This window comes from Pogona vitticeps, chromosome 1, assembly GCF_051106095.1.
Source record: "Pogona vitticeps strain Pit_001003342236 chromosome 1, PviZW2.1, whole genome shotgun sequence".
NCBI classification, from domain to species: domain Eukaryota; kingdom Metazoa; phylum Chordata; class Lepidosauria; order Squamata; family Agamidae; genus Pogona; species Pogona vitticeps.
The window spans coordinates 319,518,975-319,537,343 of record NC_135783.1 but is presented as its reverse complement, the minus strand read 5'-3'; the positions used below and the strand labels follow the sequence as shown (position 1 = coordinate 319,537,343).

At 45.6% G+C, this 18,369-nt stretch overlaps 1 protein-coding gene across 1 annotated transcript in view; it reads left to right on the top strand.

Moving 5' to 3' along the window:
- The window catches only part of PGF (placental growth factor), a 60,898-nt gene that overhangs the window by 28,572 nt on the left and 13,957 nt on the right, over window positions 1-18,369 (top strand). The window contains exons 2-3 of the mRNA XM_078387497.1: window positions 5,676-6,218; window positions 18,074-18,119. Of these exons, the coding sequence (XP_078243623.1) occupies window positions 5,676-6,218; window positions 18,074-18,119 (589 nt within the window). The remainder of the gene's footprint in view (window positions 1-5,675; window positions 6,219-18,073; window positions 18,120-18,369) is intronic.

Here is an 18,369-nt window from a genome sequence, read left to right as displayed (position 1 = left end):
AAAATAAAATCCCCTGACAAGGTACAGGTAGGGGTTCTTTGCAGGCAAATTGGTCCTCTCTAGCAATTGTGGTGTCATGTGATGGCTGGAAAAAAGGGCAAACCAATCTGGTCCTGCAGGACAAACGCCCATCTGATTGAGCCCCTGGACTATGTAAACCACACAGTGTAACAATTGCACAAACAGGCATCAAGCTGCTTGTTTACACACAGAAGCTCCAAGTGGCTTCAGCTTTCTGTAGAAGATGCACAAAGTGAGAGACCCCCAGTCACAATCTGGACAGAGGTTTCATCTGTTTCTCTCTACAAGAGGGACAGCAACTTGGCAAGACGGGGACAACTTTGGCAATGTTTGGGGCCAATTGCATCCCTGTGGACTCTGTCATAAACTACATCCCCTCCAAAATTTAATTTTAAAACTTTAAAAAACAAAAACAGGAGTGATCAAAAATTTACTTTAGTTTTGAAAAAGCTCTTTAAAATTAAAGCAGGACTGCACGCCTTGCTTTAGAGGAGAATCAATGCAACAATTCTCTTTTCATACTTACCCTCATGGAAAACAAGTCCTGGAGAATCAAGCAGGCAAAATAACTTAACTCTGTACCTTTTTTGAGTACCATCTAAGTGTGTCATCATAACCCCTTCATGGATTGCTGCCTTGTCGTGGCGAAGGGGCTTGAGTAACTCAGAAAAGCTATGGGCTATGCCGTGCAGGGACACCCAAGACGGACAGGACATAGTGGAGAGTTCCGACTAAACGCAATCCACCTGGAGTAGGGACTGCCAATGCCACTCCAGTATCTTTGCCAAGAATGCCCCATGATCAGAAACAAAAGGCTAAAAGATATGACGCTGGAAGATGGGACCCTCAGGTCGGAAGGCGTCCAACATGCTACTGAGGAAGAGCGGAGGACAAGTACAAGTAGCTCCAGAGCTAATGAAGTGGTTGGGCCAAAGCCGAAAGGACGCTCAGCTGTGGACGTGCCTGGAAGTGAAAGGAAAATCCAATGCTGCAAAGAAAAATACTGCATAGGAACCTGGAATGTAAGATCTATAAACATTGGGAAGCTGGAGGTGGTCAAACAGGAGATGGCAAGAATAAACATCGACATCCTGGGCATCAGTGAACTAAAATGGACAGGAATGGGGGAATTCAGCTCAGATGATTATCATATCTACTATTGTGGACAAGAATCCCGTAGAAGGAATGGAGTAGCCCTCATAGTCAACAAAAGAGTGGGAAAAGCTGTAATGGGATACAATCTCAAAAATGATAGAATGATGTCAATACGAATCCAAGGCAGACCATTCAACATCACAATAATCCAAGTTTATGCACCAACCAGCATTGCTGAGGAGACTGAAATTGAACAATTCTATGAAGATTTACAACACCTTCTAGAACTGACACCAAAGAAAGATGTTCTTCTCATTCTAGGGGACTGGAATGCTAAAGTAGGGAGCCAAGAGATAAAGGGTATAACAGGGAAGTTTGGCCTTGGAGTTCAGAACGAAGCAGGACAAAGGCTAATAGAGTTTTGTCAAGAGAATAAGCTGGTCATCACAAACACTCTTTTCCAACAACACAAGAGGCGACTCTATACATGGAAATCACCAGATGGGCAATATCGAAATCAGATTGATTATATTCTCTGCAGCCAAAGATGGAGAAGCTCTATACAGTCAGCAAAAACAAGACCTGGAGCTGACTGCGGCTCTGATCATCAGCTTCTCATAGCAAAATTCAAGCTTAGACTGAAGAGAGTAGGAAAAACCACTGGGCCACTCAGGTATAATCTAAACCAAATCCCCTATGAGTACACAATGGAAGTAAAGAACAGATTTAAGGAACTAGATTTGGTGGACAGAGTGCCTGAAGAACTTTGGATAGAGGCTCGTAACATTGTCCAGGAAGCAGCAACAAAAACCATCCCAAAGAAAAGGAAATGCAAGAAAGCAAAATGGCTGTCCAACGAGGCCTTAGAAATAGCAGAGAGGAGAAGGGAAGCAAAATGCAAGGGAGATAGGGAAAGTTACAGAAAATTGAATGCAGACTTCCAAAGAATAGCAAGGAGAGACAAGAGGGCCTTCTTAAATGAACAATGCAAAGAAATAGAGGAAAATAACAGAAAAGGAAAAACCAGAGATCTGTTCAGGAAAATTGGAGATATTAGAGGAACATTTCGCGCAAAGATGGACATGATAAAGGACAAAAATGGGAGGGACCTAACAGAAGCAGAAGACATCAAGAAGAGGTGGCAAGAATACACAGAGGAATTATATCAGAAAGATGTGGATATCCCGGACAACCCAGACAATGTAGTTGCTGACCTTGAGCCAGACATCCTGGAGAGTGAAGTCAAGTGGGCCTTAGAAAGCCTGGCTAACAACAAGGCCAGTGGAGGTGATGGCATTCCAGTTGAACTATTTAAAATCTTGAAAGATGATGCTGTTAAGGTGCTACATTCAATATGCCAGCAAGTTTGGAAAACCCAACAGTGGCCAGAGGATTGGAAAAGATCAGTCTACATCCCAATCCCAAAGAAAGGCACTGCCAAAGAATGCTCCAACTACCGCACAATTGCACTCATTTCACACGCTAGCAAGGTTATGCTCAAAATCCTCCAAGGTAGGCTTCAGCAGTATGTGGACCGAGAACTCCCAGAAGTACAAGCTGGATTCCGAAGAGGCAGAGGCACTCGAGACCAAATTGCTAACTTGCGCTGGATTATGGAGAAAGCCAGAGAGTTCCAGAAAAACATCTACTTCTGCTTCATTGACTATGCAAAAGCCTTTGACTGTGTGGACCACAACAAACTATGGCAAGTTCTTAAAGAAATGGGAGTGCCTGACCACCTTATCTATCTACTGAGAAACCTATATGTGGGACAGGAAGCAACAGTTAGAACTGGATATGGAACAACTGATTGGTTCAAAATTGGGAAAGGAGTACGACAAGGCTGTATATTGTCTCCCAGTTTATTCAACTTATATGCAGAATACATCATGCGGAAGGCTGGACTGGAGGAATCCCAAGCCGGAATTAAGATTGCCGGAAGAAATATCAACAACCTCCGATATGCAGATGACACCACTCTGATGGCAGAAAGTGAGGAGGAATTAAAGAACCTTGTAATGAGGGTGAAAGAAGAGAGTGCAAAAAATGGTCTGAAACTCAACATCAAAAAAACTAAGATCATGGCCACTGGTCCCATCACCTCCTGGGAAATAGAAGGGGAAGATATGGAGGCAGTGACAGATTTTATTTTCCTGGGCTCAATGATCACTGCAGATGGAGATAGCAGCCACGAAATTAAAAGATGCCTGCTTCTTGGGAGGAAAGCGATGACAAATCTTGACAGCATGTTAAAAAGCAGAGACATCACCTTGCCAACGAAAGTCCGAATAGTCAAAGCTATGGTTTTTCCTGTCGTGATGTATGGAAGTGAGAGCTGGACCATAAAGAAAGCAGACCGCCGACGAATTGATGCCTTTGAATTGTGGTGCTGGAGGAGACTCTTGAGAATCCCCTGGGCTGCAAGGAGAACAAACCTATCAATTCTAAAGGAAATCAACCCTGAGTGCTCACTGGAAGGACAGATCCTGAAGCTGAGGCTCCAGTACTTTGGCCATCTAATGAGAAGAAAAGACTCCCTGGAAAAGACCCTGATGTTGGGAAAGTGTGATGGCAAGAGGAGAAGGGGACGACCAAGGATGAGATGGCTGGACAGTGTCTGCGAAGCAACCAACATGAATTTGACCCAACTCCGGAAGGCAGTAGAAGATAGGAGGGCCTGGCGTGCTCTGGTCCATGGGGTCACGAAGAGTCGGACACGACTAAACGACTAAACGAAACGTGTCATCATAAAATCACAGAACTGGAGAGCTAGGAGAGACCTCAAGGGTCATCTAACCCCAAGCAAATCCTTTTTATGATGGGCCACCAACTCTGAAATACCCTCCCTTGACTGCCGCCACCACCAGGCCCATGGCCAGAAAATTGAGTTGGGAATGGCCTAAAAATAAAGAGGACGGTCAGCAGAGTTAAGTGAATTACTGTATTTATTTATTTAAAATATTTTTACCCCATGTTTCTCCTCAGAAAGTACCCAAGACAGCTTACATAATCAAAAGACAGTACTGTATATAAAGCTAACAACAGTAAATATACAATGCTAAAAGGATAAAAGAAAGATCACAGTAAAAATGGTAAACCAAAGCAACACCAAAACACAACCAAAGCCGCAAAGTACAGCAATCCATTTAACAAACCTCACTCAAGCGGCCAGTCACTAAAAGGGAAAGGTTGCCTGAAGAGAAAGGTCTTCATAGTAGACAAGGAACAATACTTGTTAATACAAGTATTAGACTTCATCACTTCCACTAGAAAATAAATATTACCGCAGAGATAGACGAAGAGCCGCCTGGCAAGATCAGCCTGCCCTGCCCTGGGGGGTTCAGGATGCCCTGCCTGCCTGTGATGCCCTTACTTCCCTCGTGTGGCTTCTTTTCCCCTCTGGCTATAGATCTGGTCAACATTTGGCTCTTTTCAGTAACCTGTCAAGTCATTTTTATTTGCCCATGCTTCATTTCAAACTATAATTGCTTCTGTTCCACTTGGTACTGCTACAGCCATTGTTGTTTAATTGTTTCTGTTCTAGGAGGAATAATAATAATAATTTACTGTCACAAGCATGATTAGGGGCCTGGAAACCAAGCCCTTGGAGGAAAGACTGAAAGAACTGGGCATGTACAGCCTGGAGTAAAGAAGACTTAGGGGAGATAGGATAGCATTTTCCACATACCTGAAAGAGGAGGAGCAGGATCTCTTATTGGTCAACCCAAAGTGCAGGATATCTAACAATGGGCTCAAGTTACAGGAAGCCAGATTTTGGTTGAATATTTGGGGGGGGGGGCAACTTCTAACTGTTAGAGCAGTACAACAGTGGAATCAACTACCTCGGGAGGTGGCGAGTGGGCCATCTTAGACAACCGCCTGACCGATAATTCTTTGATTTGTATTCCTGCACTGAGCAGGGGTTTGAACTCTATGGCCTTATAAGCCCCTTCCAACTTCATTATTATATGATTCCCATAATCATCTTATGCCACTTTGGAACGTCTCACGATGAAGGATGGGTTAGGATTTTTTCCAAATCAGTTGATGAATAAAAAGTTACCCAGAGAGACTGAATGAAAGCTTGTAAGCATTCCACAGAAACTTAGGTGATCTTTTGCAGATTTGGAAAGCGAAGCAGGGTCAGGCCCAGTTGCTACCTGGATGGCAGACCACCCACCACCGTCAGTGACCTCCAGTTAAAGCTGCGGGGGGGGGGGGCGGCGGCGGAGGGGAGGGACTGGCTTCTGGTAACCCTGAAGAGCCACTGCTGCCGGCCAAGGGGGACCGGACGGGGCTAGGTCGACCCCAGGCTCGACTTCGCGTGAGGCAGCTTTCATCAACCGGGCTCGCCGTCCCGCCCTGTTACTTCTTCACCCCACTGGAGCGGGCAAGACCAGCCTGGGCGCCGAGAGAGAGGGACAGGCGTGTCGGGGAGCGTGTTGGGGCTTAAGGCAGGCGCCGACGACCCCGGGGAGGTTACCAGGCGGCGGTCACGGAGGGCTTTGCCGCCGCGCAGGAGCCCCGCGGCCCCATCGTGGCGACAGGGACCCGTCTAGACACGCCCGGCTCCCGGGACCGCCCTCCTCGAGTCCCCGGCAGAGACCCCGGAGCAGCGCCGCGGGGGAGCGAGGGCGGGCGCCCGAGAGGGACGTGGGAGGAGCCGGGGAGGCGGGCGGCGGCGGCAGCCTTTGGCCCCGGGGCCGCAGGAGGTGCTGCCGGCAGTCTCGCTCCATCAGCCTCGGGCGGAGGAGGAGCGGGACCGGAGGCGCCCTGGCACCGAGCCCGAGGTCTCCCTCCTCCTCCTCCTCCTCCTGGCGCAGCTGCTGGCACCCGGGAAGAGTGGGAGGGGCGGCCGCTTCCCCTGGCGCCCGCCAGGCTCCTGTCGGAAGCCACATGTGGGATCCGGGAGACGCGACGCCGCGGCTTTCCCTCGGGCTATTCTGAAAGCGCCGCGCTCTCTCCCCTTGCCCGAACCTCTGGCTGGCTCGCCCGCCCGCCCGCTCGCTCCCTGGACGGCGGAGGCGGCTGGTGGCGCCCGCGCGATGCAACTCCTCCGGGGCTTCCTGATGGCTCTTGCCCTGCGGACGGCGGGCGCGCAGGTGAGAGGGGGAAGCTTCCGATCTCGTCCCGTCAGCCACAGCCCGCATCCCGGACAGGTTGGCTCGAGGAGGATTTCTGGACAAGAGCCATCCTCGCCCCGTAGGAAGATGCCCGAGTCCGCTAGGCTCGCTTGCCACGCTGCTGGGCGTGTGGGACCCCCTCTCCCAACGGCAGCCCTTAGGAGTAGCAGAGCTGGCTGTCCCGTGATTAAAAGTGCGAGGCACCGTCAGCTGCGCCACAGTAGAACGAAGATACGCGATTGTCTCCTGCCCTCACAGTTATTTGATGTTTAATTTTAAAATTAGCAGTGCCACAACTGCTTTCAAGGGGTAGGTTGTGATCTGGAAAACTTTTAATTCGCAGTCTCTGTCGACAGCGTGGCTTGATCATGTGGCGAAGGAAACTCTGTACCTGCTCAGAGGCACTGTTGTTATCCTCTATATTCTATAGCAGAGCCTTGGCGAGGGAGGGAAGTTTACACAGCTTAGATGAACGTCTTCATCTGGTGGAGTGTTCGTGTGGGCAGGGTGGGAGGGAAGGAAATTTCAGATCAGAAGAGAATCTTTCCACAACCTGGTACGGAAAGGTTTGATTGCAATTCACATCATCCCCCGCCAGTTGAGGGTGATGGTTGTAGCAGACCAACAGAGAATGAGGCTGAATGTAAAAACCACTTGGAAGGGGTGTGTGGGTATTCCTGGCAGGCTTTTCAGGAGTGATTTATGGTAAATGGTGCGAATTATGTTAGTCCAGCCATAATATAAAGGAAAAGAGTTAGGGTTAGGTTTTCCTAACGCCTTTTAATTGCCATGATGCTGTTGCCCACCCTTTCTTAGAGGTGACACTAAAATTCCAGCCAGCAACAGATTACAGAACCAGATGAATCTGGAACATAAATGTCTTCTTGTGTATGTTTTGTGAGGAGCATCTGCAAAAGATTTGAATGTTGCTGCTAGAGTACTGTGCTCTCTCTCTGTGCCTGCCTTCCTCCTGTCAACGCTTCCTTCTTTTTAACTCCTGTTCCAAGTTTATTTATTTATTTACTCAGTTAATATCCTGCTTTTTCTCCCAAAAAGGGACATACAGGCAGTTTACAATGAAACAGCAACAACAAATCAAACACAGAGTGGATGAACACCTTTAAAACACCTTTAAAAACTACACTGATGAAAGAAAACAGAGCGCGCACATGCCCAGTTCAAAGCCCAGTTTGCGGCAGCAAGGCCAGTTACCAAAAACTTGTCTGAATTTTAAAAAGGAAAAAAAAAGGTCTTTTCCTCCTAGTGGAATGACAATAGGGACGCAGCTAACCTGGGAAGAAAGCCACCAAGAAAGTTGCTGTACCCAGATGAGATTTTTAATAGGATGCCAGAAAAAAAAAAAAAAACAGATACGCTCACTGAGGTCAAGAACACTCAGACTGGAAGCACCTGAAGAGGTTCTCTGGAGTTATTAAGTGGAAAGGAATGCAGGTGGAAGCTGCTCGGCTCAGGTTGAATCTCCTCAGTGCCAAGCAGCTGACATCTTCTGGCACAAGCAAGGAGAGAAGCCTTTGGCTTATGCTTTGCCACCAAAAGCAAGTGCTGGAAGTTTCAAGACAATTTTCTTAATTACCCCACCCCACCCCCCCAGTCAGCAAAAACCAAAACCAAAGTTTTTTGGCACATTAAAAAAAAAACAACAATTTCAATGAATGGATTTATTTCATTGATTCCCACAATGTCATTGATGTCCTTTGGTCATGTCCTCCACATGGTTTTGATTTTGGGGACCAAGGAGCTATCACTTCAGCCTTTCTTGCACTGGCCTTTTACTACTTCTCAGAATGAATCTCCCACACTTCAGGCTTTCCCCTGCCCACTGTGGGAATATCCATGCCCATGGGCAGTGCCTAGTTAGAAACATGGGAAGCTGCCTTCTGGCTTTGTTCTGCCCTTAGATGTTATTCCAGCTGCCCGTAATCTCCCACCCTCCAGATTCAGTAGATTGCAAACCCCATCATCTTCAACCTGCATCACACTGGCTATGGCTATTGGACTTGCAGACTGCCACCATCTGAAAGGTAGTGGGGTGGGGGGGTGCATCACCTCCTACATGAAAGGGACCCTTAATATGTAGCTTGTATGTAGCACACAGGATGTGCCCCCCAGAACTCCTCCAGCATCCCCATTTTTAACATTAAAAGGACCCCTGAGAGTCAGTGTGACTGAATCAGACAAGGTCTTATCCTTGCCAAAAGAATTCAGGGCTGGAAAGATAAACATACACCACCCATCATTCAAGGATCAGAAGATCTGACTACTCTTAGTACACATAAACATCTATTCTATGGATGCCTTCTCCAAATGAAATCTTTTTTGGTCAGCTTACACTAATGTATATGTCCAGCCCATTATTAGGTTTGGCTATCTCCCTCCTTTTTTCCTTTCCTTTTCTTCTTCACCTTCTTCTCTCATTTGGTCTGCAATATATTTTTAAGAACCTCAAAGGACCTGTGGGCTCTTTGGGGGCCCAGGAGGCCATTTTGCCACATTCCCCACACTAGTCCATGTCAGACCTGTATTTTTTTTTTAATTTTCTCAAGTTGGAATAGTTATTTTGTTGGACTACAACTCCCATCTCTCCTGCTGGCTGGGGAATTGTAATCTGCAAAAGTAGCCTGCCCAAGATCCTCCTTTTTTGTAGCCCTGACCTAACTTTTGCCATGCATTTAAGGGGCCCTTGCTTCTTGGTTTGACATACGTTTGGATTGTGGTTGTTGGGACCCACCTTAGGTTTGGCTGCAAACCAGTAGCAAGACTTCATGGATGTGATCAGCATTTGATGACCAGACACTAAGATGCTGATGTTAGTCACATCTAATAAGTAAGAATGTTCTGCCTTGCTTCAGGCTAATTTTTTCTAAATGGCAAGCTGCCAAACCTTGAGGATATTCATTAGCAGAGAAGATGTAAATAAAGAGTGCCTAGATCAGTTGAAGTAAACAAATTAATACTTTGTGAACAAATAGTGCCCTGGGCAGCAAATGTTTTAAATCCCAAAACTTCTGCAAGAGGCTTTTTCTTTTTCCATTCACCAAAAACTTCATCTGAAATAATGCCTGTTTTGAAATGTGTACTGTGGAAGAAAAGTAACCAGCATCATTTTCTCCGTTGTTGGGGGAATGTCAGTGGAGCAAGAGGGCTTGGGACCCTGGTTATCCAAGGCTCCCCCAAACAAGTCTCTTCCCCCCCCCCCAGCAAAACACTTAACTTGTGGGACATTTTGCTAGCACAACTTTCCATCAGGATTCTGCAGGTAGCTGTTATGCATTTAAGTGCTGGTCTACTAGGATGGCCTTTTGCAACACCTGGCATCTATTGAAGGCCAGCTGGTGGGTTGCAAGGATACATACAGCTTTAATAAATAGGTCAGTAGTTCCCAATCTTTTTCAAATTGTGACCCCCTTTTATAGCCTGTGACCCCCTCCACCACATCTGCATAAATAGGCCACCGTTGTTATTCCCCAACATGGTGGCACAGTTGATTCCGTGTGTCCTCCTGCCGTTTCTTCCATAGCAGACATTTTTCTACTGCCACCATTTCAAAACTGGGGAGGGAAGGGGCTGGGGGAGGTTAAAAGTAGGAAGAAGAGAAGGCAAAGGATTCTAAAGATAGGCCAGGGGGCAGAAGGACATTGCGATACCCAGAGAGGAGGCCAAAACCTTCACCCAGAGAGGACCCTTCTCAGAAACTGGCATGAATCTTTCCTTGCACTCACTGCAGAAGAAGCAGGCCATTTGTTTTTGTGTCTTCTTCCTGGGGATTTGTTGTGTGTATGGATCCCTCCCTTCCTCCTCTTCTTTAGGCTCATCAGAAGTGATGCATCATAGTTAAAATCTCTTTCTAGTAGAAGCAGCAGCAATTATATATTTATGCTGACATTTCTTTTTTTGTTAAAAAAAAAAAACAGTCCTGGTCATCCCTTCTCAGAAAACGATATGTTTTTTCTGCTCTAAAGGGCCTGCTTCTCATACATACATCTACATGCTAACTTTAAGATCCTGCTCTGAAAGTTCAAGGAAGAAATTATTTGACAAGGGATACAACACATATAAAGAGACCTGTATCCCCAGGAAACACATTGGGTCACAATCCCCCCCAAGTTGGGAAACACTAAAATATCTTATTCAGCTGAAGCACACAAGGTGGGTGGATGAATGAATAAAAACTCAGATGACTGAAACTGTTCTTCAAATGAGACTGAAGCCCTAAAATTGGAATGAAACAAGAATTTATTTCATTGACTCGTCCATCCACCCCTTTCTGTTTTTTTAGCACTGCTCTGAATGTGTTTGTTCTTCCCCATCGGATGATGATGACTGTGCTGATACCTGCTCTTGTGTTATCTCTACTGCAGAAGAGTACATGTAGTCTCTCCTCTCATATTAGATGATGGAAAGTTTACAAGAAGTTGCCTTGCAATGGTTGAAATCTAGTAGTAGTAAGTGACAATTAGAGTAGGCCTAATGGAACTGATAGAGATGTTGAGTTATCAAATCCTCATTGGTTCAATGGGTCTACTCTAGTTGTGATTTCATATTAGATTTCAGCCACTGGGTCAGACATTTTAGACCAATGTGTCTCCAAGTCTCTGACTGATAGCATCTCTGCAGGGGCGCAAGCAGAGATCTTTCTCATCACATGCTACCTGATCTGTTTACCTAAAGATGCCAAGGTTCAGGATCTTCTGCTGCAAAACTCTTGTTTTTGGCATCGTTTAACCTAGCACTCCTTCATATGTACATCTATTCCTCCTCTGTGAGGCTTTGAACATCTTTGTCAAAAGGCAAGTGGTTTTGGTTTGTGGGTCAGAATATTGCACTAGGGTTCAGGAGCACCAGCTTCAAATCCCCACTTGGCTAAGAAATTCTTGGGATGCTTTTGGACCAGTCATGCCCTCTGAGTGGGCGACTATGTTGACCATCCACTCCACAATTTATGTCAAATGAGGCACTGATGAACTTGAGTTGAAATCTGGTGACTACATGACATAAAGCTGAATTTAGGGAATAGTCTTTTTTGAGCTTTTTTTGTTCAGACAGCAGGAATGGTTTAAATTTGTTCTGATCTATTTGACATCTCTTTTTTCCATGTTCTGTCAGTGCAATCGCCTGATCTTAATCAAAAGGGTGTACATGTGGGTGCCAGTTCTCTCCAACTGAGCACCCTTTGTCTCTAAACTGTTTCCTTTTTTAAAAAAGTAGGTTCAGCTCAGTGCTGGAACAGATTTTCATGAGTTGCTTTGAAGAGCAATAAAAGAGAAGGAGGTGGACACAAGGGTGAAGTAATGGGCATCTAATACACTAAATGCCGCATCTAAAAACATCTAATACACTAGATGCTACAGTGCATGAAAGAGGGATTTGTTCGAGGTGTAATTCTCCATGTGAAAAAGCAATGTAAAATACTGGCAGGTGGCACTATACTGAGGAACCACATTGTGCACATAGAAGTAGAACATAATAGTTTCCCATCTTTCTTTTTAACTGCAAGTTATTGATAATCACTATAATCCTATAATGCCCAGTGTGGTGTCAGATCAGAGAGTCTGATCCCTGAACATCATCTTCAGAGCCCTATAGAACTTTATAGACCTCTAGGGAAAAATCAGAACCCTGTGTTTTGTCAGACCTGGCATTGATCCCAGTTAAAAAAACTGCAGGGACAAATGCTTACAAATATACATGGAAACTAAACTTTAGTTGCAGGCAAATACTTAAGTCAGACTTCAATCCAAAATAAAATAGTATAAAAAGTACAAGAAAATACTGAAAAGGATGTTACATTCCAAAAATGCAGTAGCTTATTGCCCAGAGAGGCAGAATAAAAAAGCAGAGAGTAAATACCTAAAATACGTAATTTCTTAAAAGTGGTGGTAGTAGTAGGCATCCTTCAGTCTCGAAAGACTATGGTATCGTGCTCTGTATGGAGGACTTGGAACAGCGTCTAGTGTGGCTGAGGAGGCCAATTCGAGAGTGACAATCCCTTCCACACTGGAGACAAATCCAATCTGTCCCCTGTCCAGCTCCCTGGTTTTGCTTCCTTTGTGACTTCCTCTTTGCCTCAGCCTGCTGGACAAGGGTCTCTTCAAATTGGGAGAGGCCGTGATGCACTGCCTGCCTCCAGGCTGAACGATCAGATGTCAGAGTTTCCCATCTGTTGAGGTCTATTCCTAAGGCCTTCAGATCCCGCTTGCAGATATCCTTGTATCGCAGCTGTGGTCTCCCTCTGGGGCGATTTCCCTGCACTAATTCTCCATATAGGAGATCCTTTGGAATCCGACCATCAGCCATTCTCACAACGTGCCCAAGCCAGCGTAGACGTCGCTGTTTCAGTAATGTATGCATGCTGAAAATTCCAGCTCGTTCTAGGACTACTCTATTTGGAACTCTGTCCTGCCAGGTGATACCAAAAATCCGTCGTAGGCAACGCATATGGAAGGTGTTCAGCTTCCTCTCCTGCCGGGCACAAAGGGTCCAGGACTCGCTGCAGTACAGGAGTGTGCTCAGGACACAGGCTCTATAGACCTGGATCTTGGTATGTGTTGTCAGTTTCTTATTGAGCCATACTCTCTTTGTGAGTCTAGAGAACATGGTGGCTGCTTTCCCAATGCGTTTATCCAGCTCGACATCTAGAGAGAGGGTGTCAGAGATGGTTGAGCCAAGGTACACAAAGTCATGAACAACCTCCAATTCTTGTGTGGAGATGGTAATAGAGGGAGGTGAGTCCACACCCTGGCCCATGACTTGTGTTTTCTTCAGGCTGATTGTTAGTCCAAAGTCTTGGCAGGCCTTGCTGAAACGGTTCATGAGTTGTTGGAGGTCTTCAGCAGAGTGGGCAACAATGGCTGCATCATCTGCAAAGAGGAAGTCCCTCATGCATTTCAGCTGGACTTTGGTCTTTGCTCTCAATCTAGAGAGATTAAAGAGCTTTCCATCTGATCTAGTCCGGAGATAGACACCTTCTGTTGCAGTTCCAAAGGCATGCTTCAGCATGACAGCAAAAAAGATCCCAAAAAGTGTTGGTGCGAGGACACAGCCCTGTTTCACTCCGCTTCGGATGTCAAAGGGATCTGATGTTGAGCCGTCAAAAACTACAGTGCCTTTCATTCCATCGTGGAAGGACCTGATGATGTTAAGGAGACGAGGTGGACATCCAATCTTGGGAAGTATTTTAAAAAGGCCATCCCTGCTAACCAAGTCAAATGCTTTTGTAAGGTCTATGAAGGCCACTAAGAGTGGCTGTTGTTGTTCCCTGCATTTCTCCTGCAACTGTCGGAGGGAGAATACCATGTCAGTGGTGGATCTATTTGCTCGAAATCCACACTGTGATTCCGGATAGACTCTGTCTGCAAGCACCTGGAGGCTCTTCAGCACAACACGGGCAAGCAGCTTCCCTACAACGCTAAGAAGAGAGATACCACGGTAGTTATTGCAGTCACCCCTGTCACCTTTGTTCTTGTACAACGTGACAATGTTTGCATCCTTCATGTCCTGTGGTACTCCACCTTCCCTCCAGCAGAGACAAAAGATTTCATACAGTTCGGTGATGATGATCTCCTTACCGCATTTCAGCACTTCAACAGGGATGTTGTCCCTTCCAGGTGCCTTGCCAGAGGTGAGGGAATCCAAGGCCGCATTTATTTCTGCTAGGGTTGGTTCGCTGTCCAGCTCTTCCAAGACAGGCAGGCACTCAATGTTATTTAATGCTTCTTCGGTTACTACATTCTTTCTGGAATATAGCTCGGAGTAGTGCTGCACCCAGCGTTCCATCTGCTGTGCTCGGTCCTGGATGATCACACCTGTAGTAGACTTCAAGGGAGCAGATTTCTTCTGTAATGGACCTAAGGCCTGCTTGATACCATCATACATTCCTTTGATGTTACCTGTGTCCGCTGCTATCTGTATCTGAGAGGAAAGCTGAAGCCAGTAGTCATTGGAGCATCTCCTGGCAGCCTGTTGGACTTGGCTACGAGCGGCTCGAAGAGCTTGCAGGTTGTACTCGCTAGGACAGGCTTTGTATGCTGCTAGAGCTCTTCTCTTATCCTCAATGGCTGGCATTAACTCCTCCGAATGGGCTTCGAACCAGTCAGCCATCTTTCTGGTCTTCTTGCCGAAGGTGGACAAGGCAGTGTTGTAGACAGTGTTCTTGAAGTGTTCCCATCGTTCAGGTGCATTTACATTTGCTGGACCTGGAAGGGTTTCCTCGAGTGCTTGGGCAAATTCCTTCACTTTTCTTTGATCGCGAGTCTTGTTGATGTCAATACGTGGTCTTCCTTCCTTTTTCATGTGATACAATTTCTTTGTTCGCAGTTTTACTCTGCTACACACCAGGGAGTGATCAGTATCGCAATCAGCACTCTGGTAGCTGCGTGTGATCGTAACACTAGGAAGGCTAGAACGTCTAGTGAGGATCAAATCGAGCTGATGCCAATGCTTGGATCTTGGATGTCTCCAGGAAACTCTGTGTTGCAGCTTCGTATTAAAGAATGTGTTGCTGACACAGAGACCATAGTAACAGCAAAACTCCAGTAAGCGTTGGCCATTTTCATTCATCTTTCCAATGCCAAAACGGCCTAGACAAGTGGGCCAAGAATTGTGATCAGCACCAACTCTAGCATTAAAGTCTCCAAGAATGAACAGTGACTCTCTTTCAGGGACTTTTTTGATAGTAGCTGCCAGATCGTCATAGAATTTGTCTTTCACTTCTGGAGTGGATGACAGTGTTGGTGCATATGCACTAATGAGGGTTACTGGTCCTGCTGATGAGTGGAGCTGCAGAGACAGGATTCTTTCACTCCCCACAGTGGGTGGAACAATGCATCTCAGGAGAGTGTTTCTGACTGCAAAGCCAACACCATATTCCCTGGTCTCATTCGATGGTTTTTGCTGCCAGAAGAATGAGAAGTTTTTTTCTTTGACAGATCCCGAGTCTGGCAGTCTTGTCTCTTGCAGGGCAACAATGTCCATCTGCAGTCTACTCAGTTCCATGTCAATGACAGCTGTCTTGCGCACATCGTCTATTTCTTGCAGGTCGTTAGGAAAGCCGTAGTCAGGAAAGCCAGGGGTCATTGTCCGTACATTCCAGGTGCCCAGCTTTAGGGCAGAAGTTTTCTTATGATTGTTGCATGGTGCACGGTTGTCGATCTGCTTGTCGGGTTTCACCCTAAACCCCACGCACCCCGTGAGGTTAACAGACCGTGGCGAGGTAGCACCTTACTGGCTGGGGGCTGCCCAGCTTAAGGCGGGCGGTATCTACCTAGTGAGGTGCAATGACCTCTCCCACCGTCAGAAGTAGCCCCTGGCGTCCTGCTCTACGCCAATTGAGCAGAGACTTATAACCGGTAACTGCTACTTCCCGTGTTGTTTCGACGCTGTATGCGAAGCTGGAGTGTCCTCTCCAGAGCACGAAGCTGTTACCCAAGCAGCAAATCCCCCCTCTCCACATCGCTGAAATGGTCCAGTGGAAAGGCAAGAGCCAATACAACTGGTTCCAGCAACGTCGCAGGAGTTGGCAGAATGAAAGAAAATGCCTCCGGGACTCCGGCTCCGGATTTTGCCTCGAGGTTATCTCCTGAAGCCCTTTCCATAAGTGGATATAGCCACAAGGCAGTGGAGGTTTAAATTCGGAGTGGTCCTTCTCCTAGATGGGCTGCCTTCCAGGGCTGACGAGCCCCACCTACCCGGCTATATTAAAGGAAATAATATTTTTAGCATTTAAGCATATTATTGACCACACATGAAAAAAATATTTAATAGTGTTCTCCCTCAGCCAAGCCAGCCATGGGCCAGTCTGTATCTATGGAGGGAAATCCATGATGAAAGTGTTGCTCGTTTCTGGAAATGAAGCCGGCTGCTCTTTGATGTCTGGTGCCCGGTATCAGTGTTGTTGGTATCTCATGCATGTGGCATAGCATGTTGTATTGTTGAATTGAGTGTGTGTGTGTTATTTATAGTTATTTCAGATGTAACCAACAGACTTTTGCTGGACCTGTAAGTACAGGGTCTTGATGCGTAAGCAGACATTTTTATAATAGAAATCTTTATTGCCTTTACTATTTCTGATCTTACAGTTCCTGTAAATCAGAATATGACAAGCTGATATCATGATGATAAGCATTATTGTTTTGTCAAACAGAATCAGAGCCTACAGATTTTAATGGGTTGAAACCATAGAGGTTTAGTAAAGTAGAGCAAATTGTGGGACCTGAAACACCACCTATCTGTCATGTCAGCACAATGCAAAAACATTCTACTTAATGCAGACCAATTATTTCAATACACTTTCAATTTGATCTTTTGTTTATGGCTATCATTTGCAAACATATGTTTAACTGTCATCCCTCCTCTGAACGTGTTCCAATTTGTTAGCATCCTTCTTGAAGAGTGGTGTCCAGAACTGGACACAATACGTACTCAAGGTGAGGCCTAACCCAGTGCTGAATAGAGGGAAGTTGGTACCTTATGGAATTTGGAGACTATATTTCTGTTGATGCATCCTAAAATATCGTTGGCCTTGTTTGCAACCACATCACACTGTTGGCTCGTATTCAGCTTTTGATCTACAACAGTTCCAATATCCTTCTCACTTGTAGCCATATTGAGCCAAGTATCCCTTATCTTGTAACTGTGCATTTGATTTTTATTTCCTCCTAGGTGTAGAACTTTGCACTTCTCAACGTTAAATTTCATTCTCTTGTTTTCAGCCCAGTGCTCAAACCTATCAAGAGGTTTTTGAATTTTGTTTCTGTCTTCCAGGGCCTTAAATATTCCACCCAATTTTGTGTCATTGCAAATTTGATAAGTATTCCTTGAACTCCTTCATCCAAGTCATTAATAAAAATGTTGAAGATCACCGTGCTCAGGACTGAGCCTTGTGGCACCCCACTTGTTACCTCGTCCCAGTTTGAGAAGGAGCCATTAATAAGCTCTCTCTGTGTACAATTCGGCAACCAACTGTGCATCCACCGGGCATTTGTTCTATCCAGCCCCTGCCTAGTTAGCTCACTACTCTGAACATCATGGAGCACTTTCTCAAAGCCTTTGCTAAAATCGTATTACATCTACAGCATTTCTATCATCTACCAGGGAAGTTACCGGGTCAAAAAATGAGATAAGGTTAGCCTGGCAGGATTTGTTCTTGATAAATCCATGTTGGCTTCTAGTTATTACTGAAGTTTGTGCCCTGCCTGAGTAAGGTCTTGCAAAATCCTGCAGTATGCAGTGAAAGCCACTAGTAGCACCTTCTCAGAAAGTGTTTTCTTTTGTACTTTTAAATTTTTATTTTACCAAACTCATGTATGATCCTAGAATCATCAAAACAAACATTCCTTATTATGGATTGCAGCAACTGCTCCTGTTTTTCTTATGAAAATAAAGCAGCTTTACTAAAACAGCTTATTTATTCCTGACTATGAATCATGAAGAATTTTCTCTTCTGGAGCACCTGCATCCAGACTTGTCTTCTTCCTTTCCCTCTGTTTTGACCTTAGTCACTTTCATTTATACTGTAGACTCCATAGGAAGCTGTGCACAAGGCTGCCATCTAGTGTCCCTCTTTCAATGTTTCAAGGAGTTTTGCAAGGAGGGAGACCGCAGGGTTGGATTGATTTCAACAGGATTTCAGGGGAACGTGGGGAAACATGAGCAGTGCTGAGGCCAACACTAATCTGGATGTTATATCCTCTCATGTGGGGACTCTTTATATGACAGGTGATTTCCCTACAGTGTGTTTAGCTACCTTTTGTTTCCCAAGATGCCTTGGGACAGTTAAGATTCTCTTCCCTCATCCCTTTTCTCTCCTCTCTCCATAGAGGCAAGACACGACTCCTCAGAACAGCACTGCTGAAGCAGCAACCTGTGAGTGAAATATTGGTTCTCCCCTTTTGATGTCAAAGTGGCTCTAATAGGATGGCTGTGAAACTGAGAGTTAGAATGAGTGTACATTCCTATATTTCTCCTTCTTATGGCTCACCAGCAAGTTGTTACGTGGTTCAAACACAGAGGAGCATCTTCACACACTGATGGTGGGGTTGCTAATGGCAAAACTCCATGTGCTGTTAAATGTTTTTGTTTGCATTTAAGTGTTTAAGGTTTTTTTTTTAAAAAA